This window comes from Opisthocomus hoazin, chromosome 5 (genome assembly GCF_030867145.1).
Source record: "Opisthocomus hoazin isolate bOpiHoa1 chromosome 5, bOpiHoa1.hap1, whole genome shotgun sequence".
NCBI lineage: Eukaryota > Metazoa > Chordata > Aves > Opisthocomiformes > Opisthocomidae > Opisthocomus > Opisthocomus hoazin.
Window position 1 is genome coordinate 85,546,423 of NC_134418.1, and position 20,308 is coordinate 85,566,730.

The 20,308-nt window shown below is 44.7% G+C and overlaps 1 protein-coding gene across 9 annotated transcripts in view; it reads left to right on the forward strand.

The window, feature by feature from the left end:
• Window positions 1-20,308, forward strand: part of FRYL (FRY like transcription coactivator) — a 188,963-nt gene that overhangs the window by 142,151 nt on the left and 26,504 nt on the right. For all 9 annotated transcript variants that reach the window (XM_075422025.1, XM_075422019.1, XM_075422022.1 and 6 more), the window contains 10 exons: window positions 1,509-2,116; window positions 2,737-2,834; window positions 3,649-3,819; window positions 4,830-4,970; window positions 8,702-8,899; window positions 10,122-10,283; window positions 10,568-10,642; window positions 12,224-12,400; window positions 15,237-15,440; window positions 17,075-17,245. In XM_075422025.1, coding sequence (XP_075278140.1) covers window positions 1,509-2,116; window positions 2,737-2,834; window positions 3,649-3,819; window positions 4,830-4,970; window positions 8,702-8,899; window positions 10,122-10,283; window positions 10,568-10,642; window positions 12,224-12,400; window positions 15,237-15,440; window positions 17,075-17,245 — 2,005 coding nt within the window. The remainder of the gene's footprint in view (window positions 1-1,508; window positions 2,117-2,736; window positions 2,835-3,648; window positions 3,820-4,829; window positions 4,971-8,701; window positions 8,900-10,121; window positions 10,284-10,567; window positions 10,643-12,223; window positions 12,401-15,236; window positions 15,441-17,074; window positions 17,246-20,308) is intronic.

The following is a 20,308-nucleotide window of genomic DNA, read 5'->3' on the forward strand; positions in this document are numbered from 1 at the left end:
AGTTTGATACATTTGCACTACTAAAGATCTGTATTACAAATGTAATGAATAATTGCTTGTTGTCTTTTCAGAATAGCTGTTTCCTAGTAGCAAAATTGCTTGCTCTTTTATGTTTTTATCGTTCTGCCTCAAGCAAAACTCACCAGAATCTCGATTTTCGGAGAAGTCTATGTTGCCTTTCCAACTTACCGTCTTGGGTCCAAAAAAAATAGTTCAAGGTGTTCATTATGGCTCAATGCTGAACTGCTGGCAGTTGTTCTGAAACTTCTCAAAGATAAAAGCACTGAGTACATTGAGAACTTTTTCTTTTTTAGTCAGACCCTACTGACCTTGATTAATAGTGTAATTTTCACGGGGGTCTTATTTTTTCCCATATTTGTAGTGAAGGTAATGACACCGATCTTTAAATGAGAATTTAAGGTTCACAGATGAAAACTCCTGTACTGCAACAAATACTTTTATTCCAATGTTTATACAGAAGAAATTTCTTCAGTTACAGCAACCGCTACTCTGTCTTCGGCCTCAGATTTGTCATCCGTATAGGAGAGAAGTCTAATTGAGCAGTCTGTGTCGTTTGTGTGTCTAATTACTGTCTGGGGGGTTGGCTTCATGCTTTTCATCAAATTCACAAACACCCCTAAATGTACAGACAGCTTGGTTTGACTTCATGGCAAGGTTTTTGACAATGTTGAGATTTCTAGGAATATCTTCAATTTCTCAGTATCAGAACTGGAAGGTGTTGGTTTTTCTAGGTCAGATACTTCAAACAAATATAAGGAAATGAGTAAATAATTTCTTTTATTAATTCATTCATTTCTCGGCCTTTATCACATCTGTAAGTGAGTTGGAATGCTAGTTCTTCACAGAATCACAGAATCACAGAATAGTAGGGGTTGGAAGGGACCTCTGTGGGTCACCCAGTCCAACCCTCCTGCTGAAGCAGGGTCACCTACAGCAGGCTGCACAGGACCTTGTCCAGGCAGGTCTTGAATATCTCCAGAGAAGGAGACTCCACAGCCTCCCTGGGCAGCCTGGGCCAGGGCTCCATCACCCTCAGAGGGAAGAAGTTCTTCCTCATGTTCAGACGGAACTTCCTGTGCCTCAGTTTGTGCCCGTTGCCCCTTGTCCTGTCGCTGGGCACCACTGGAAAGAGCTTTTCAGCTTCTTCATTTACAGAGAATCTTTTACATGCTGTCGGCTAATTTCCCTGTGTTTTCCTGAAATGTCACATAGTTATTTTGCTGTTCTGGGATTGTAACAGCTAGATTTGGTGGCAGAGATGATGAGATGCGAGAGTCTTGGCCTTATGCTGTAAGCGTATTGTAGCAATAGATATAGAAATTCTGTGTTTTCCTATATTGTAATGCTCTGCCGATGATGGGGTGTTCACTCTGTGCGTATAAATGTGATTAGTGCTCAATCTTTTTACTTTCTTCCCGTTTTTCGATACTGTACGTTGTTAAGGTATTTTTGCATGGAATAATATGTGACGTTGATTGTTATTTTAGAACCTCGTACCACGATTCTGTGATGGGAAACAAGTACGCAGCTAATCGGAAAAGCACTGGACAGATAAATCTAAGCACAGGTCCCAGTAGTAGCAGCAGTTGTTTGGGATACTACAGCAACACGAGGAGTAATTCTCTGAGACTGAATTTAATCAGCGAGCGGAGGGGCGACCGTCGCCGGAGCAACACACTGGATATCATGGATGGCAGGATAAATCACGGCGGAAGCTTGGCGAGGACTCGAAGCCTTTCCTCCCTGCGAGAGGGAGGGATGTCCGATGTGCAGCCCACTACTGACCCTGTCAACTTGATGGCCACCATATTCTGGATCGCGGCTTCGTTGCTGGAGTCCGATTATGAGTATGAATACCTGTTGGCTCTCAAGCTGCTCAACAAGCTGCTGATTCACTTGCCTCTGGATAAGTCGGAGAGTCGGGAAAAGATAGAAAAGGTGCAGAATAAACTGAAATGGAATAACTTTCCAGGCCTTCAGCAGCTTTTCCTAAAAGGCTTTACTTCGGCATCTACCCAAGAAATGACAGTTCATCTCCTCAGTAAACTCATCACAATTTCCAGGCATGCTTTGGTGGATCCTTCTCAGTTAGCAGGTATCTGTAGTAACGGTACAAGTAGTGAAAATGTATTTTTTTCATCAAATGAAGTGTAATCAGAATCGCTAGTGATGATGCATTTGCCTTTGAAAACACCCTTCAGTTAAATGCATGTTGCAGTGCTGGGTAGTGGGAGTAGGTTACAGCCTGTGACTGCCTGCCAAGAAATTCTGCATGAAAACTGCACCTAGCGACTATTAACTTACTTTCAGCTCACTTGCGAGTTCTAGGAGCACATGTGTCGTTTTTCACGATCTGCTTCTGAGTAGCTCAGTTAGTACAATTTCAAACAGTTGCACATTTTTGAAACCATGTGGCTGTACTGCCTAAGGCTATCCAGTGCTGTGATAATTTTGCTTAATTGGTCCAGTGAGGATTTCGTTTTCATCTCCTGCATATTCATGCCGATACACAGACACATTTGTATACCTTCTACATAGATACACACTTAGGTACCTGTGTGTGTATGATGTGTATGTCTGTGTGAACGTCCATGTAGCGTCCTCTAAGGGTTCTTAAATACCAGCCAGCTGTTCTGTGCTCACATAACACCACTTTAAATGAAGTCATATTAAAATCATTCGGGCTCCCCTAACTGTGCTTCTGTATGTGTTTAGGATTTCCCCTAAACATCTTGTGCCTCCTTCCTCACCTGATCCAACATTTTGATAACCCAACTCCGTTCTGTAAAGAAACAGCTGACAGGATAGCAAAGGTACGTAAGGTACTGCCTGGGGAGTTTATTCCCTGCATTGCTGGATTTTTCTGCTCCCTTATGTGATACTTTCACATCATTTTAAATAGCCTTGTAGAAATAACTCTACCAAGTTGTGTTTTAAAGATGTGATCCAGTCCTAGGTTCTATAGACTCGTATGAGTTTCCCTTTGTCAATAAAAAAGCACATGTTGCTTGTTCTCTAAACTTTAGATGTAAGGAACAAAGTTACTTATTAATGATACCAGTTACTTCTTACTTGTCTGATTTTAAATTTGTAACTATACAAATATACGTACATATATATATATACAAACTATAACTTGTTAAGTTAATATAAACTTAATCAGTTTTTAAGCACACTTCTGAATTTGCTTACGAGAAGGAAGCGACCAGTACCTTTGGGGCTGGTAGGTGGAGAAGAGAAGATACTATGTCCTTTCTATTAGTTGTACCGAGTGATTAACCTCGGAGTATTTCTGAGCTGCAGTGCCTGTTAAAGCAGTACGTGGTGCTCTGACCAGACTGGTGGCCCGCTGCCCCGACAGCCGCAGGGTGAGGAGGAGTGCGGAAAGGGGGAGAAGAAGGTGCTGTCTGTCCTGGGAGGTGCAGCCTCCTGGCTCTCTCCTGGTTTTCAGGGAACTGCCAGGCTCCAACACTCAGCAGAAGCTGTAGGTGCTGCTTGTAGCATCAGTTTGATTTCAGTTATTTGAAAACAGAGTGAAATCTGGGAAAAGTGCGTCATGACTTGTGAATGCTTAGGTTAAAAATTTGTCATTTCGAATATAATTAAATGTCCTTTTTTGCATTTCAGGTCTGTGCAGAGGAGAAATCCCCAACTCTTGCCAACCTGGCTCACATGATGAGTTTATACAGCACACACAGCTATTCCAGAGACTGTGCGAACTGGATTAACGTGGTCTGTAGATACTTGCATGACTCTTTCTCAGACGCCACGTTTAACCTGGTAACTTACCTGGCAGAGGTAAGTTTTTAATAACAGTGTGTCCCATGTTGACACTCTGCATTACGATATTGTATTTACTCAGTGCCAATTTTTCGTGATTTTGAATATTGGGGGGGCAAAAAGCACATCTTCCATAGTGGGAGAATAATAATAAAATCTTGTAGGGCATAGGAAAGGGACGACTGCGGCCATTCTGGAGTGCAACAATTGGAGTGTGCCTTGAAATAATAATTCCTTTCATAAAGTACCCCTTTTTAGCATAGTAGTGTTTTGTGATAGATACTTATATTCCCTACTGCATGAATAAAATGCGCACACTGTCTTGACTGGAGCAAAATATACTTAGTGCAATTTCGAAGAGATCTTTTTTAGCCAGATAAGCCTTTAAATACGTCCTGATCATAACCTAAAAACTAATTTCACAGCTCAGTTTGTAATTGCACAGTGTATAACCAAAGATCGTGTGAATGATAGAAGTCAGCGTATGACTCTGCCAGCCATTCACACAGGAAAACTTAATAGCTCTGAAAAAGGACCATGTGTGAAAAGCTTGTAGAGCTTCTCCTGGAAGTGCATCGTGTCAAATTGACAAAGATATTTTTTTTAAATATTGTTACATTTTTGTGAACGAATTTACATGGACTTGTTTTTTTTGTCAGCTTGTGTGCACAGGCCTTCTCTAAGGCATAGATGTAGTGGTTTTTCATGCAGCTGTGAGGTTTTGAATTTGTATGAACGTTTTCATTTAGTGAGAAGTATTTTATTCTTAGGTGCTTTAGATCTGTGCTAACCTGTCCAAATTCAGGGAAAAATTGAATTAGGGCAGAGAACGTTGTTCTATTTAATTACATCATTTTTTTAATGCTAAAATAAAATGTTGTAAAACACAAAATCATGAATATTAAGTTTCTTAAAGGGAAAAATAAATATGTATGGAAGTTAACTATATTTTAATGTTTGTGTTCACTTTTTGCTGCCATTAAAGGCCGTAATTAATTTCTGTATTTTTTTAAATCTTTTATTTTTAGCTGTTAGAGAAAGGGTTATCCAGTATGCAACAGTCCTTACTGCAGATCATTTACAGCCTGCTGAGTCACATTGACCTATCCACAGCACCAGTGAAGCAGTTTAATTTGGAAATCATAAAAGTGATTGGTAAATACGTTCAGGTAGGTACTCTGAAAAACTAGAAAACCCTTTCTACTTATTATCAAAGTGGTAGTGAAATCACACTTAGATTTTTGTGAGAAGTAGTGCATCTCAGATGTAAAAATAGTTGTTCAGATTCCATAGTATTTTTTTTTTGTCACGGAATCACAGAATGTTCGGGGTTGGAAGGGACCTCTGTGGGTCATCTAGTCCAACCCCCCATGTACTTAATTCATTTTATGCTTATGTATTTGTCCAATTTGATTTCACCTCGTGGGAGGAGCAGCCTGGGTGGATGCGCAGCGGTTTACAGATGTGGGCAGCTCTGCGCGTGCGGTTACCGCAGCTGATCCTCCGACTCTTACAGTATGGGGAAATGTTTGCTGCTAAGGACTGAGCAGATGTTTTACTGAAGTGTAGCTGTTTTCAAAAGGAAGTTTCACAGTCAAACGCAGGTTTAAATCGCTTTCACTAATGTACCCGTGAGGAACATTAAGGTGCACCTTGGTGAGTTGGAGTGCATTTTTTATTAAAGATACCTTTAATAAAAGGGTCCTGCACCTGGGGAGGAACAACCTCATGCACCAGTACAGGCTGGGGCTGACCTGCTGGAGAGCAGCTCTGCGAAGAGGGACCTGGGTGTCCTGGTGGACGACAGGTTAACCATGAGCCAGCAGTGTGCCCTGGCTGCCAAGAAAGCCAATGGGATCCTGGGGTGCATCAAGAAGAGTGTGGCCAGCAGGTTGAGGGAGGTTCTCCTTCCCCTCTACACTGCCCTGGGGAGGCCTCATCTGGAGTACTGTGTCCAGTGCTGGGCTCCCCAGTTCAAGAAAGATGAAGAGCTACTGGAGAGAGTCCAGAGGAGGGCTACAAGGATGGTGAGGGGACTGGAGCATCTCCCCTACGAGGAGAGGTTGAGGGAACTGGGCTTGTTCAGCCTGGAGAAGAGAAGGCTGCGAGGGGTCCTTATAAATGCCTACAAATATCTGCAGGGTGGGTGTCAGGAGGATGGGGCCAAGCTCTTTCCAGTGGTGCCCAGTGGCAGGACAAGGGGCAATGGGCACAAACTGAGGCACAGGAAGTTCCGTCCGAAGATGAGGAAGAACTTCTTCCCTCTGAGGGTGACGGAGCCCTGGCCCAGGCTGCCCAGGGAGGCTGTGGAGTCTCCTTCTCTGGAGATATTCCAGACCTGCCTGGACAAGGTCCTGTGCAGCCTGCTGTAGGTGACCCTGCTTCGGCAGGGGGGTTGGACTAGATGACCCACAGAGGTCCCTTCCAACCCCTACTATTCTGTGATATTCTGTGATAGTCCCCGAAAGACAAACAATAGTGTTTTGCCCTAGGTGACTTGATCCTTTGTACTCGGAACACAAATTACTGCAAATCCATTTCGTGGAAGATGGTCTGGCATCTTGCTGAGAGATTTTATGAACTTGCCTAGAGCAGAAAACCATTTCAGTGCACAACATCCTCCCTTTTTCCCCCCCTCCTTTTGTTTTTTCCTGAATTCCATCATTGCCAAATGTATTTCACTCAAAAGGTTTAAAAGGAGTGGTGCTCCCTGGATGGCTTGGTATTGGTGGCGATGTACTTCAGGTATTGTGCTCCCGTCAGAGCGCGTTAGGCACGCTGCCCTGATCCCTGCCACCGTGGTCTTCATGGCCTGACGGCTGCGTGCTTCACCCCTACCCTTGATCAGAGCTTTCTGTGCAAGCCCGCACTGCCATGGACCGTAACCGTCGTTAGGAGACCTTAACTATCAAAAGAACGGCACTAGTGAAGAAATACTCCAGAGAACTGTGGGTATTCTTGAGATGATAAAACGTGTTGCTACAGATGACCAAAGAAGAGGGCATAAACGAACGTGTCTTGTTTAAATGACGTGATGCTCAGTCGATTTTTTTAGTCCTTTGCAATCACAGTGCATCTTAATAAATGTAAATAGCTACAGGATGGTTCAAGTTTGTGACTGAACCTTTACAGAATCACAGAACCACAGAATAGTAGGGGTTGGAAGGGACCTCTGTGGGTCACCCAGTCCAACCCTTCTGCCGAAGCAGGGTCACCCAGAGCAGGCTGCACAGCACCGCGTCCAGGCGGGTCTTGAATATCTCCAGAGAAGGAGACTCCACAACCTCCCTGGGCAGCCTGTTCCAGGGCTCCGTCACCCTCAGAGGGAAGAAGTTCTTCCTCATGTTCAGACGGAACTTCCTGTGCCTCAGTTTGTGCCCATTGCCCCTTGTCCTGTCGCTGGGCACCACTGGAAAGAGCTTGGCCCCATCCTCCTGACACCCACCCTGCAGGTATTTGTAGGCATTTATAAGGTCCCCTCGCAGCCTTCTCTTCTTCAGGCTGAACAAGCCCAGCTCCCTCAGCCTCTCCTCATAGGGGAGATGCTCCAGTCCCCTCACCATCCTCGTAGCCCTCCGCTGGACTCTCTCCAGTAGCTCCTCATCTTTCTTGAACTGGGGAGCCCAGCACTGGACACAGTACTCCAGATGAGGCCTCCCCAGGGCAGTGTAGAGGGGAAGGAGAACCTCCCTCGTCCTGCTGGCCACACTCCTCTTGATGCACCCCAGATATTTATTAGATATTTATATATTATATATTATATTAGATATTTACGATGCACAGAAATTCAGGAGTTTGTTGGGGACTCTCATTGCCTACAAAGAGGTGTGTACTACTTAGAGCCTTGAAAATGGTGCTTATATTTTTAATGTAATAAAAAGAAGTATTTTAACAAATGTGGCATCCTAATTAAAACAAACAAGCAAGCAAACAAAAACACTAGACATCCTGCGAATTTCAAAAACTGGAAGATCTGAAGTTTCAGGTGGTATCCTGACACTTGCAGGAGTGTAACTCTTCACCCTCCCAGGGTGCTGCTTTGGGTGTAAAGCTCTGCTGTGATCCACTCCACAGTCATAGAATCATAGAACAGAATCACAGAGTCATTAAGGTTGGAAAAGACCTCTAAGGTCATCAAGTCCAACCGTCACCCCATCCCCACCACGCCTGCTAAACCATGTCCTGGAGTACCACATCTCCTCTTTTTTTGAACCCCTCCAGGGATGGGGACTCCACCACTGCCCTGGGCAGCCTGGTCCAATGCCTGACCACGCTTTCAGTGAAGACATTTTTCCTAATATCCACTCTAAACCTCCCCTGATGCTGCTTGAGGCCATTGCCTCTCGTCCTACCACTAGTTAGCTGGGGGAGGAGACATGTTCTACATTACCTTAATCATCTTTTTCAGGAGTGTGCACTTAACTCAGGCTCTGCCGGTGATGTTCTCATACTTAGGCCCTGACTTTTTAAGCACTCCATTGGTTTGATGCTGTATAAAAACCTTGTAAATGTTTTTTGCCTTTTTTTTTTTTTCAAGATTTTTGAAATGCATGAGGAAATACAAAGCACAAAATGTTTTTGTCTGTTTCAAATTCGGTTTACTCTGCCCAGAAGTGTAAAATAATTAAAGCTACCAGGGAAAGTTGGTTTGCTTTTAAATCCTACCCGTTTTTACCTTCCGGGGCATGAGGGGTTGATACTTCAGAGGGACGTGGTGTGGGATCTGACGTGGCTCGGGCTGTGCCCGGGAGCCGGTGACCCGGCCGCCCAGCGTGGGATGACCTTGTGCCTTGCCGGAGCTTTGGGGTTTGGGAATCTTGCCGTGAATCCCGCCGCGCGGTGACAACGGCTGTCGCGTTCGAAGTGACGGTTCTGTGATGTGTGTGTGTGTTCTCCCTAGAGCCCGTACTGGAAGGAAGCCCTGAATATTTTGAAGCTGGTGGTGTCTCGGTCGGCAAGCCTTGTTGTGCCGAATGATATTCCGAAGTCTTACGGAGGCGACATAGGTTCTCCTGAAATCTCCTTCACAAAAATTTTCAATAATGTCTCCAAGGAGCTGCCTGGGAAGACCTTAGACTTTCATTTTGATATATCGGAGGTAATCATTATATTTAAATTACTGTGCTATAATGACTTGCCGTTGCAAACTCAGATTTGTTTTGTGTTAGCCTCCTGTTTTAAAATAAATACCATTTTTAAGAATGGCAGGTGTTGAAGTTTACATATGCATAATTAGAGCCATACTGAAAGATAAACTTTGAATTCTTCTGTGTTGTGTGTTTACCTTTTTCCCCCTTATTGACAGTCAGTAGGATTATTCTCCAGGATGTCTCAGTTCACTCAGAGCAGGCTAATGCAGCTGACTGCTGCTGGCAGCCGAACCTTGCAGGCTTTCATCAAATGAAGGGCTGTGCATTTGAGGGCTGAGAGGATTAAAACCCTGTACTGCAGTTTTGGTGTGACTTTGGGAGGGGGAGAAAATTTAGAGGGGAGAGGAGGATACAGAATATAGGAATACACAGAATATAGGAACCTCAGCGTGAGATGGACGCAACTGGAGAAGAACCCTCCTATAGTTAAAAACAGCACCCTTTCCCCCCAGTTAGGGTTCGTTAGAATTGAAAATAATATATTAATATAGCTGATACTCATTCTGTGTCTGAAAAGGGAGCGTAGCCAAATGACTGCAGTGTAATACAGGGATGTGAAACTGTGGAAACTGTAGAAGTAATGAAAAGTCAGGGCTCCTGGTAGGTAAGCAGACCCTAGGTAATGGCTGGAGACACAGATGTCTCGGGAGCACTACTGAAATTGGTAAGTGCATTCCGTACTGGAAGCTTCAGTGCACGCAGATCCTGGAGAGAAGGTGAATTCCCAGAGTTCGCTGGAGCCGCGTTTGCTCTCAGAAGGGCTGCACGGGCTCCTTGGTTTTCCGAAGTGAGCGCGGGTGAGTGACCTTGCTGGTCTGTGAAAGCGATTTGTTCGCCGATGTGAATGGTTCTGTAGAGAAACTGTGCGTCTTTTAAACCCAGAACACGGTGTGTTTAAAAAAATATAGCTGCATTTCCAGCTGAAAACTTGCATAATTCAAAAAACCGCGAGTGGGCAGAATGGCAGCCTGCGGCGCGGGGTGGAAGCGTTCAGCTTGGTGTTTCCCAGTGGACTGACTGACGCTCAGTGGAGTAGGCGCAGGCTTCACCAAGTGCTTAAAAACAAGCAGACAAACCCTCCTACTTTTTGTATAATACTAAATTCTAACATCAAATGTGTAGTCTTTACTAATACTGAATTTTAAGAAAGTTTTTTGTTGTCTTTGATAGACACCGATCATTGGGAATAAGTATGGTGACCAACACAGCGCAGCTGGTAGAAATGGGAAGCCCAAAGTCATTGCTGTCACCCGGAGCACGTCTTCAACCTCGTCGGGCTCCAATTCAAACGCCTTGGTTCCTGTCAGCTGGAAGAGACCGCAGCTCTCTCAGGTACGTTGCATCCCAAACACTTCATGCATATATCGCAGGCAGTGTTTATGAATGTATGAGAAAATAATTTATTGAAGCATAATTCGAAGTCTGTATTGTGTCTCAGTGAAATAATAAATGAATAGACCATAAAATAAAAGCTAAAAGAAAAGAAAAACCGGTAAGATTCTTTGTAGAGGATGTCAGCATGCGAGGTGACTAGTTAAAAATGCAGATGTTTTACTTTTTTACCTGGACCTCCAGCAGATGCCGTGCTATGTGCTTTTCTGTGGTGTATTTTGCAGAGGAGAACTAGGGAGAAGCTGATGAACGTGCTTTCTCTGTGTGGTCCGGAATCCGGTCTTCCCAAGAACCCTTCAGTAAGTGGCGGTGGTGGTTGGTTTTGGTTTTTGAATTCCACCAGTGAGAATGTCGTTGCGTTTTCTGGTATTGGTGAGGTTATAAAGAGTGGGTTTGGCAAACGGGTTCTGGTTCAGTAATTCACAAATCCAGTTGAAGAATTAAAAAAAGATGGAACTGTAAGTAATTAATTACTGTTATTCCTCAAGTAGTCCAGTGGGCACCTTGCTTTACTAGACAGGTTGCAGAACAGTGTTTAAATTGAAAATAATATATTTTCAGCCAAAACAAATTTGTCTCAGTGAATTTAGGTCAGTCTTATAGTGGAGGACTGTATGTTCTAAAGCAAAGATAAATTACTAGGATTAATTCTTAATTTTTATTTTATGAGGTTATATAAGACTTTTTTTTTTTTTAAGTCCTTGGACTTTTTTATAGAAGATTTTTTTTTAAGTCCTTGGACTGGAACTCAAATCTTTCCTCTCCAAATTAAATTAGTTGACTACTGAGGAGCTCCAGTGATCAGACTAATCCTTAATCCTTTTTCTCAACATTTTACATTCTCCACAGCAGAGCAGGGCTACACTGCCCACGCCACGATAGCGTGTTGTATGTGTGGGGCTGCACGTGGGAATTTGAATCGTCCTGGCTAGAAGAGGGGCTTGAGCGAGGTCTCCCCTATTCTGAGTACACCTCTGTCTAGCCCAGTATAGATAAGATGTGGTTTGGAGAGAAGGGACAGCGGTGGCTGAGGACCACAAAGATGTTGATGCTGTGTTGAGAATGCCGTAGGATCCCTTGAAAATGGCCAATGGATCGCGTGCCTTCAAAGTGACACGGATGTCAGTAGGAGCAATGATCTTAACTATGGAGTAAAAATAGGCTGATCGTGGTACTGCTGGGTATGGCACAGAAAAGACCCCCGTTGGCAGAACAAGCTCAATGGTGGTGATGACATTAAGAGCTTTTAAAATAAAGTGAGTGCCTGCCTCGGTTATCATCTAGAATATTGGTTTTTACTGTGACATAGAAGTTCTCAGCTGGGGAAGAATATTGATGGGAGGTGGATCTTTGATCTAGTGGAGGAGGTTAAATAAAATCAGATGCCTGAAAGCTGAAACTGAAGAGATCGTAAAAAATTCAAATGGAAATAAACAGCAAATTAGCAACTTGTAGTTTGTGAAGGTCATCATCACTGGAAGCCAGGGTTGGATACCTTTGTAAATACATACAATCCTTCCGCAGAAATTGGTGGGCAAAAATGGTATGGCCTGTGTCATGTGGATGATTATTATGTTTGTTATGATTATTAAGTTTAAATGATACTGTGGTTATGGAAGTGAAGGTTCAGGCATCTGTTTTCTCTTTATTTGTACCTTTACAACTCTCAGTTACGTTCAGGAGAGGATGGTGTCACTCATTTAAAGATGTGGTGTAGAATCCAACTAGTCTTGAAACAAATTGCAGCCTGTGCTCCTCCTCGTATTACCATTATGGTGCTAATTGCCACCAGCGACATTAAATTGCAGGAAGCGGGATAGCTGGCTGCTGGCGTTACAGAGGCTGGAAGTTCTTTTTTCTATTTTTACCCTTATCTGCAGGTTGTGTTTTCTTCTAACGAAGACTTGGAAGTTGGGGATCAACAAACCAGTCTGATTTCAGCGACGGAAGAAGCGATTCAAGAGGAGGAGGTGGCTGTAGAAGACAATACCAGTGAACAACAGTTTGGAGTTTTTAAAGACTTTGACTTTTTAGATGTTGAATTGGAAGATGCAGAGGTGAGACCCTGGGATTTCTTCTGTGTCTTTCCGTTTGAGAACGTTTTAAAAATTAGGTTGTGTTGGTGCAATTCTAAGGGACTGGCAGCTCTTCTAACTAATCCAGTTGGGAAGAATTTATGACATGATTGAACTTAACTTGCACGACAGCGAAACCTCTGTCACAAACGGTGCAGTGTTAAGGTGTTGCAAAGGGTTGGGTGTTTTTTGGAGGTTGGGTTGGGATCTTTGCGGGGAGTTTAACTGCCTTCATCTGGAAGTGAAGTGCTGTGACAGTGTAAGCCGATGACAGGGTGAACGCCTGGGGATGATGCAGTAGAAACCTTCATTATGGAACAGTATGTTTAGAAAATGGCATCATGTTTGTTCCTGATATGTTTCTGCATTTTGAAAACATGAAGAGCAGCTCTCAGAGTTACAAACTGTGTGATACACCGTCTCCTCGCATACAGTTGACTCGGTCACCAGAATTGCTGGCGCTGACTTTTACATTCTATCTGGTTTGCTGCAGTTTTTACATTTCCTCCTCTTCTCCTCCTGGCAAAAAAGAGAGAGGGGAGGCAAAACAAAATTAAACATCCAGAAATAGGAAAGATTCTGTTATCAGTTGTTACTTGTTTAGGATAAATAAAAAGCTTCACAATTTGCTAAAGCTTAGAAGCAGGACTGTAAAAGGGCTGGGGAGAAGAAATCAAATGCTTTGTAGTTTCTTTCAGCGCCTTTACAGTCTATACAAAATACTGAATTAGCGATGGAGACCCTTGCAGGTCGTGAGTCAACAAACTGCTCAGAAGAACATCTGCCTATCTAAACCCTAAGACTGTTCTCCTCCTGGTTAATCTAGCCCCTTTTCCAATAATCTTGCTTTTCTCCCCCGAACACTGTAGTTTTCTCTCACTTTCCTCATGCTTCCTGCGTGTTGCTTCGCTTCAGCCAATATTTGCATCTTCCAGGAGGAGCACAGGCTCTCCGTGGTCCGTGCCACACTCAGATATGTGACCACACACTGCACAGATGCGGTGTCCTGTGCTGAGCTCAGAATCACCCAGGCTCAGCAGTCGTGAAATATTGTTGTAGCACTAGATGGGGCTTTGCAGGGAGGAGAGCAGGAGAGGAACACTTTGCCAAACCAAGTTAAGCTTTCCCTTCATTTTCTGTATTATTTTAATAGCAGATGGTAATGAAGAAAAGACATTTTCTTTCTCATTGCTTTCCCATGTACAACATGCAGTGCTATACTTGCAAAAACATGTACAGCTTGTGCACATTTAGGGCCTTAGATATAAATTGTGCACTTGAGAGAAGAGCTGCCTGATTTTGCACCAAAAATGTAGAATGTTCTTTGATGCTAATAATTAAATGCCAACAGTACGAACTGGGGCTTTTCCATTAAAATCTGGGTAGTATTGAGAATAAATAGAAGTGCTTCAGCCCACAGAAGTAGTACTTTGCTGTTGTGGGATTCGTTTGCATCGCTATAACTCTTCACCTTTTTTGGAGCGAGCCAAATCACAGAATCACAGAATGGGAGGGGTTGGAAGGGACCTCTGTGGGTCATCTAGTCCAAGAGACTACAAAAGTCTCCTTCTCTGGAGATATTCAAGACCTGCCTGGACAAGGTCCTCTACAACCTACTGTAGGTGACCCTGCTTCGGCAGGAGGGTTGGACTGGATGACCCACAGAGGTCCCTTCCAACCCCGACCATTCTGTGATTCTGTGATTCTGTTTGCTTTGCATATTTAACGTGTCAGGATGATCTCTTGAGTCCCCCCACGAGGCACTCGCTCTGGTAGAGCCATTCTGGAGCCCCTGCTTGCACATCTGGGGCTAAATGTGGTGTTTTTGGAACCGTCTGTAGACTGGTGAAGGTGGCTGGTTGGGTTTTCCAGCTGATGAATTGTTGAGGGTTGAGGAAATCAAAGATCGTTATTGTACTTGTGAATTAAAAGATCGGTGGTTTGAAGAGATGGGTTTCACTTGGTCCCTTGGATGTTGGAAACCCAAGGGTCCCAGCTTTGGAATGTGGGGACTGTGGGCGTTCAGGGTGCATTTGGTACCACTGACACCAAGGGGCTGGCGAAGCAGCTGATGAAGACGCCCGTTTTTCTACAGCCTGTGTGTAATTAATGTTGCTGATGCCTTGTCGGTCGGATGTGGTCGGTTTAGATTCACGTGTGTTAGTTCAAGCATTTCATCTGATGTTTGTTGGAACAGTTGCTTTACGTGTTACACGAGAGAAAATGTATCGTAAGCATGCTGTTTTGTCGTCAGTTTGTTGATTTTTTTTATCAATCTCCCATTAGAAAGAGAAATTATTTGAAATACTAGCTTTTCGACTAAAGCTTTTTTCCAGAGCTTGAATCAGTCTTTTATTGCTGGCAAATCTCATGTAATAAAACATTTTTCCCCGGTTCTAGAGTATCTTTAAGTGTTTGTCCTCGTTCTTTCTAATTCTATGTGTTTTCCTTTTTGCTAACCAGGAGCTGCAGGTAAGTTGCAGCCTGGTGCCCTGGCTTGTTCATCTGTGTTTGTCTGTGCTGTGTTTGTACCTTCTAGTCCGATAGATAAAATTGATACCGGTATAGCTCTAGATTATATATTGAGTTACTTTCCAAGAAGATATGCAAAAGATTTCTGCTTTATTTGCCATCTATTTTAATTTATCTACAAACATCATTTAAGAAGGTATTTAAAATTTCAAGAAAATTAAAGGGCTGATTGAAACTCTGCTCATAATGCATTCCGTTCTTGTGTATTCTTTGTTGCATTTGTGTATTAATTTTTTGACGTTGAAATCCGTACGTACATATCTGTGCAAACTTTGTTTGATTACAGGGTGAGAGCATGGACAACTTCAACTGGGGCGTTCGCAGGCGCTCGCTGGACAGCATCGACAAAGGCGACACGCCGTCGCTGCAAGAATGTCAGTACTCCGGGAGCACGCCCAGCCTGAACTTGACCAACCAGGAAGACACGGATGAGTCTTCGGAAGAAGAAGCAGCCCTGACCGCAAGTCAGATACTGTCTCGTTCGCAGATGGTGAGTTATTTTTCTGCGAAAGGAATCCTTCACTGGATGGGCATGGCCCACGCTTTCGGCCTCAGTGAACGAAAGAGGAGCGAAGTTAAGGTGGCTAAGCTGCTGTTTCATGACAACATCAACGAAGGGAAAGAGTTGCTTTACCTACTGGTAGTAGATAACAGGTCTATAATTCTAGCACGACATCCATTTTTGGTTTAGTGTCTTTACACTTATTGTATTTGTTTAAATATAAGCGCAAAACTGCATGTGTTATCACAGAATCACAGACTGGTCGGGGTTGGAAGGGACCTCTGTGGGTCACCCAGTCCAACCCCCTGCCCAAGCAGGGTCACCCAGAGCAGGCTGCACAGCACCACGTCCAGGGGGGCTGGAATATCTCCAGAGAAGGAGACTCCACAGCCTCCCTGGGCAGCCTGGGCCAGGGCTCCGTCACCCTCAGAGGGAAGAAGTTCTTCCTCAGGTTCAGCTGGAGCTTCCTCTGCTTCAGTTTGTGCCCATTGCCCCTTGTCCTGTTGCTGGGCACCACTGGAAAGAGTCTGGCCCCATCCTCCTGACACCCACCCTGCAGATATTTAGAGGCATTTCTAAGGTCCCCTCGCAGCCTTCTCTTCTCCAGGCTGAACAAGCCCAGCTCCCTCAGCCTCTCCTCGTAGGAGAGATGCTCCAGTCCCCTCCTCATCCTCGTAGCCCTCCGCTGGACTCTCTCCAGTAGCTCCTCATCTTTCTTGAGCTGGGGAGCCCAGCACTGGACACAGCACTGCAGATGGGGCCTCACCAGGGCAGAGCAGAGGGGTAGGAGAACCTCCCTCGACCTGCTGGCCACACTCCCCTTGATGCACCTCAGGATCCCATTGGCCTTCTTGGCACCCAGGCATGCTGCTGGCTCATGGTCAAAGCCTGTGTCTGTGGGTTCCTAGCTTCGACCCCCCCCAAAATACTAGATAAGAACAGGAGCAGTAAGTGATCCCGTGGGAGCCTCAGTTGTCTTTAACCGTTGAACTTGCTGATTTAATGATGGATTTTGAAGCACGTGTACATTTAACTGAGGAAAATCAAGAATGCTGGCCGCTTAGAAGTCTCTCTGCATTGCATAAATGAAATCAGGAAAAAATTAACTGGACAGGGATCAGGGGTAGTACGCTGCTTTTCAGACTTTAGGCAAAGTTTGTGTTGGTGTTGCCCATGACAAATAGCGTTTTTGGTCTAGCATTTCCCCAGTGCCAAAGACCTTTAAGAACAAGAAAGGAAATCATTTTCTGGATCTGAAGGATAGCGTCAAGCTTCACTTCAAAATTAAATGTTACATAAACACATGTGGTACATGTAATGGTTTCAGTGTAAAGCTGTTAAACTGGTAATATTTAAATAAATACAAATAGCTAAGCGTACTGAAATGGCCTATTTCAAAACTGATGTGTTTTTCCCTGTAATGTATATGTTCAAAAAACTATAAACATATAAATATATCACATGTAATAAATATATTAAATAATATAAATGCTATAATAAATATATAAACATCATAACTGATATAATAAGTACATCAAGGCAAGTATATAAAAGTATAAACCATACACAAAACTTTGGTCAACTCCTCAAAGAATGTCACTTTTCTTTCTTTTCTCTCTTAGCTAAACAGCGATTCTGCCATAGACGAAACGATATCAGATCACGCTGGGTTATCACTCCAGTCTCAAGATTCCACTAGCAGTGTGGGGACAGAAGAGGTGCTTCAAATCAGAACTGAGACCCCAAGTTTGGAGGCTTCTCCTCTAGATAACTCTAGCAACCAGCTGCCTGAGGTGGGGAGAAATGTGGGCTGGTGCATGGCTGATCTGGGCTCCTTCTAGCGTTCAGCAGCAGCTTTGGCTTTCTTTTCAACTGAATTTTCGTCTGTTACACTGATTATTTGATTTGCTTTTAATATTTCTAACCTGGTGGAATGTTCTTACGACGTGTCCCCGTAGCGTGAAGACTGCTTGGGATGGACTGAGGGAACGTACGGCAGGTTAGAAATATTCGTGCAGGGCTGATGATGATCATTTCATGGTGCAGAATGAAAACAGGCTTACTGGGCAAGATGCTCTTCCTTGATGTGGTTGAAATCCTTCCTGAGCAACGTTTTCTTTCAAATACTTTTTTATCCCACCCCTGCCTTTTGGTTTTTTTTGCTTTCTTTGGGTTAATGTGATCGGTGCTATCTGGGAGTAAAACCTCAGGCCAGCTGTGTTAGCAGTTGGTTCCATTAAGGAATCCTCTAGAAAGGAGCACAGATGCTAGTGGTACACTTTTTTGGAAAGGCCTGTGTGGACTGAGCCAGATTTCAAGCTAATGGCCGCCTGCAAACCTGTGAGTACTTCAGTTTCTTGGGTTTTAAAATCTTTTGAGTAATTTCAAATTAAAATAATTTAAAATAGACCTCTCATCTGCCACAATTCCTACAATATTTAGCAGCTGTAGCTAAACCCTGGTTATACTGGTTTTTTTTCTTGAAGTGGCTTGGTTTAGGTGGACTTTTTATCCCCCACCTAGCCAAGGTCTAACGAAGGGAACACGAAGAACACAAGACCTGCTTTAGAGTACAGCGAAGGGAAAGTGCGGGTGCCTGGTTTCCTGTGGGAGAATCCTCACCTTCTCAAAGTGTCAGATTGTGGCTTCCATAAAGCAGCTTTTCCCCACGTTTTTCCATGATGGTTATCTATATGCTTTTTTGAAAAATTGGTTACGTTGCAGTTGAGAAATTGTCTCAGCTTTTGTAGCGCCCGTGCTTAGGTTGTCAACGAAATTGTTCTGTTAGTGCTTGGTCTGCTTGCCCACGACATGAGGTCTTGTTCCAGCAGAACTTCGGGTGAGGAGGAGCGCTTAATCTGGATTCTTTTTTTCCACATTGGTTCATGTTAAGATTTCAGAAGGGAGAAGCGATATATAAGCTGGGATTTTACAGCATTAAATTCACCCCGACAGAACTTCTGTCTTCTCCGCTGTTGGCTTGTGGTACCTGCGCAGCTGGAACTCAGCTTTATTCCGAGAGTGCCTTTATACAGAGTCACAGACTGGTGGGGGTTGGCAGGGACCTCTGGGGGTCACCCAGCCCAACCCCCTGCCCAAGCAGGGTCACCCAGAGCAGGCTGCACAGCACCGCGTCCAGACGGGGCTGGAATATCTCCAGAGAAGGAGACTCCACAGCCTCCCTGGGCAGCCTGGGCCAGGGCTCCGTCACCCTCAGAGGGAAGAAGTTCTTCCTCGGGTTCAGCTGGAGCTTCCTCTGCTTCAGTTTGTGCCCGTTGCCCCTTGTCCTGTCGCTGGGCACCACTGAGAAGAATCTGGCCCCATCCTCCTGACCCCCACCCTGCAGATATTTGTAGGCATTGATAAGGTCCCCTCTCAGCCTTCTCTTCTCCAGGCTGAACAAGCCCAGCTCCCTCAGCCTCTCATTGTAGGAGAGATGCTCCAGTCCCCTCACCATCCTCGTAGCCCTGCGCTGGGCTCTCTCCATTCTTACATTATTCAGTTCTTACCCTGCACAGCTCCCAGCGTAGCGCGGTTGGGTTCCTGCTGTGCTGATGTGCTGCAGATATCACTCTTTCAACACAGGCATTTCATTGCGTGCCAGGTGTCAGTTATCAAAATGGGTTTAGTGTAAATAAATATGTATCAACATTTGTCGAAGGTGAAATATAAAAAATTTAAGCCATTGTATCCCAAGGAGCGGGTGTGCTGGGTAGATGCAGTTGAGTTTCTAGTTTCTCTGGTAGGGATGCTGAAGAGTGAAGTAAATAGTTCACTGAAATGTGTTTGGCGGATTCCCAGTGGTAGCAGGTATCTTTGCAAGAAGGACATTTCGCATCCCAGCTGGGAATTTACACGCTAGCTTAGAAGAATATTTTCAGTTTTGTACAATAACTTTTACAAGCTGAAGTATAGGGAAGTTTCTGGCTAAAATGAGTCTCTATTTTACTCGCGCTGTGGATTTATGACAGAATGGTTTACTAGAGGTAGTTTTCCTTACATTATATGGAATTTTCAACTATATAAATCACATTTTTAAGATACTTAAAGAGCATTCGTGTTGGTAGTAAAGACGTGTCCAATGTTACACAGAAAACTTCAGAAATCAGGAGTGGTGGCACTGTGAAGACGAACTTAGCAGTAAACTTATTAACGAGTAATTAGCACTTAAATATTTTCTACGAGTGTATCCCCCGTATGTCCATCTACCAGTCGTGAGCAGCGCAGCTCTGTAGCGTGTGTGAGCACCTGTAGTAGCAACGGCCCGACCGCTGCTTCGATCCGAGCTCCTTTGCCCTGGCGGTGTCGGAGTGCCCTGCGTCCCCGCGTGCCTTCGCTGTCAGCGCGGCCGAGCGGCTCTTCTGGGCCAGAACGTTCCAGGCATCGCTTTGGCCAAAGAGCCCTTCGGCACGAGGCTGCTCGTTGGGTCTGGTGACGGCGGTGGCACGCTGAGGAGGGTCGTAGTCAGCGTGAGGTGGGGGCAGGGTCACTGTGACCGCAACTGGGACGGCTCTGCTTGGAGCTGAACTCTCTTTCCTAACGCCCGTACAGTTACGGAGCCGTCAGGGGGTCTGCTCAGGGTCTGCTCAGGGTCTGTCAGAGGGTCTGCTCAGGGTCTGCTCAGGGTCTGCTCAGGGTCTGTCAGAGGGTCTGCTCAGGGTCTGCTCAGGGTCTGTTCAGGGTCTGTCAGAGGGTCTGCTCAGGGTCTGTCAGAGGGTCTGCTCAGGGTCTGCTCAGGGTCTGTCAGAGGGTCTGCTCAGGGTCTGTCAGAGGGTCTGCTCAGGGTCTGCTCAGGGTCTGTTCAGGGTCTGTCAGAGGGTCTGCTCAGGGTCTGTCAGAGGGTCTGCTCAGGGTCT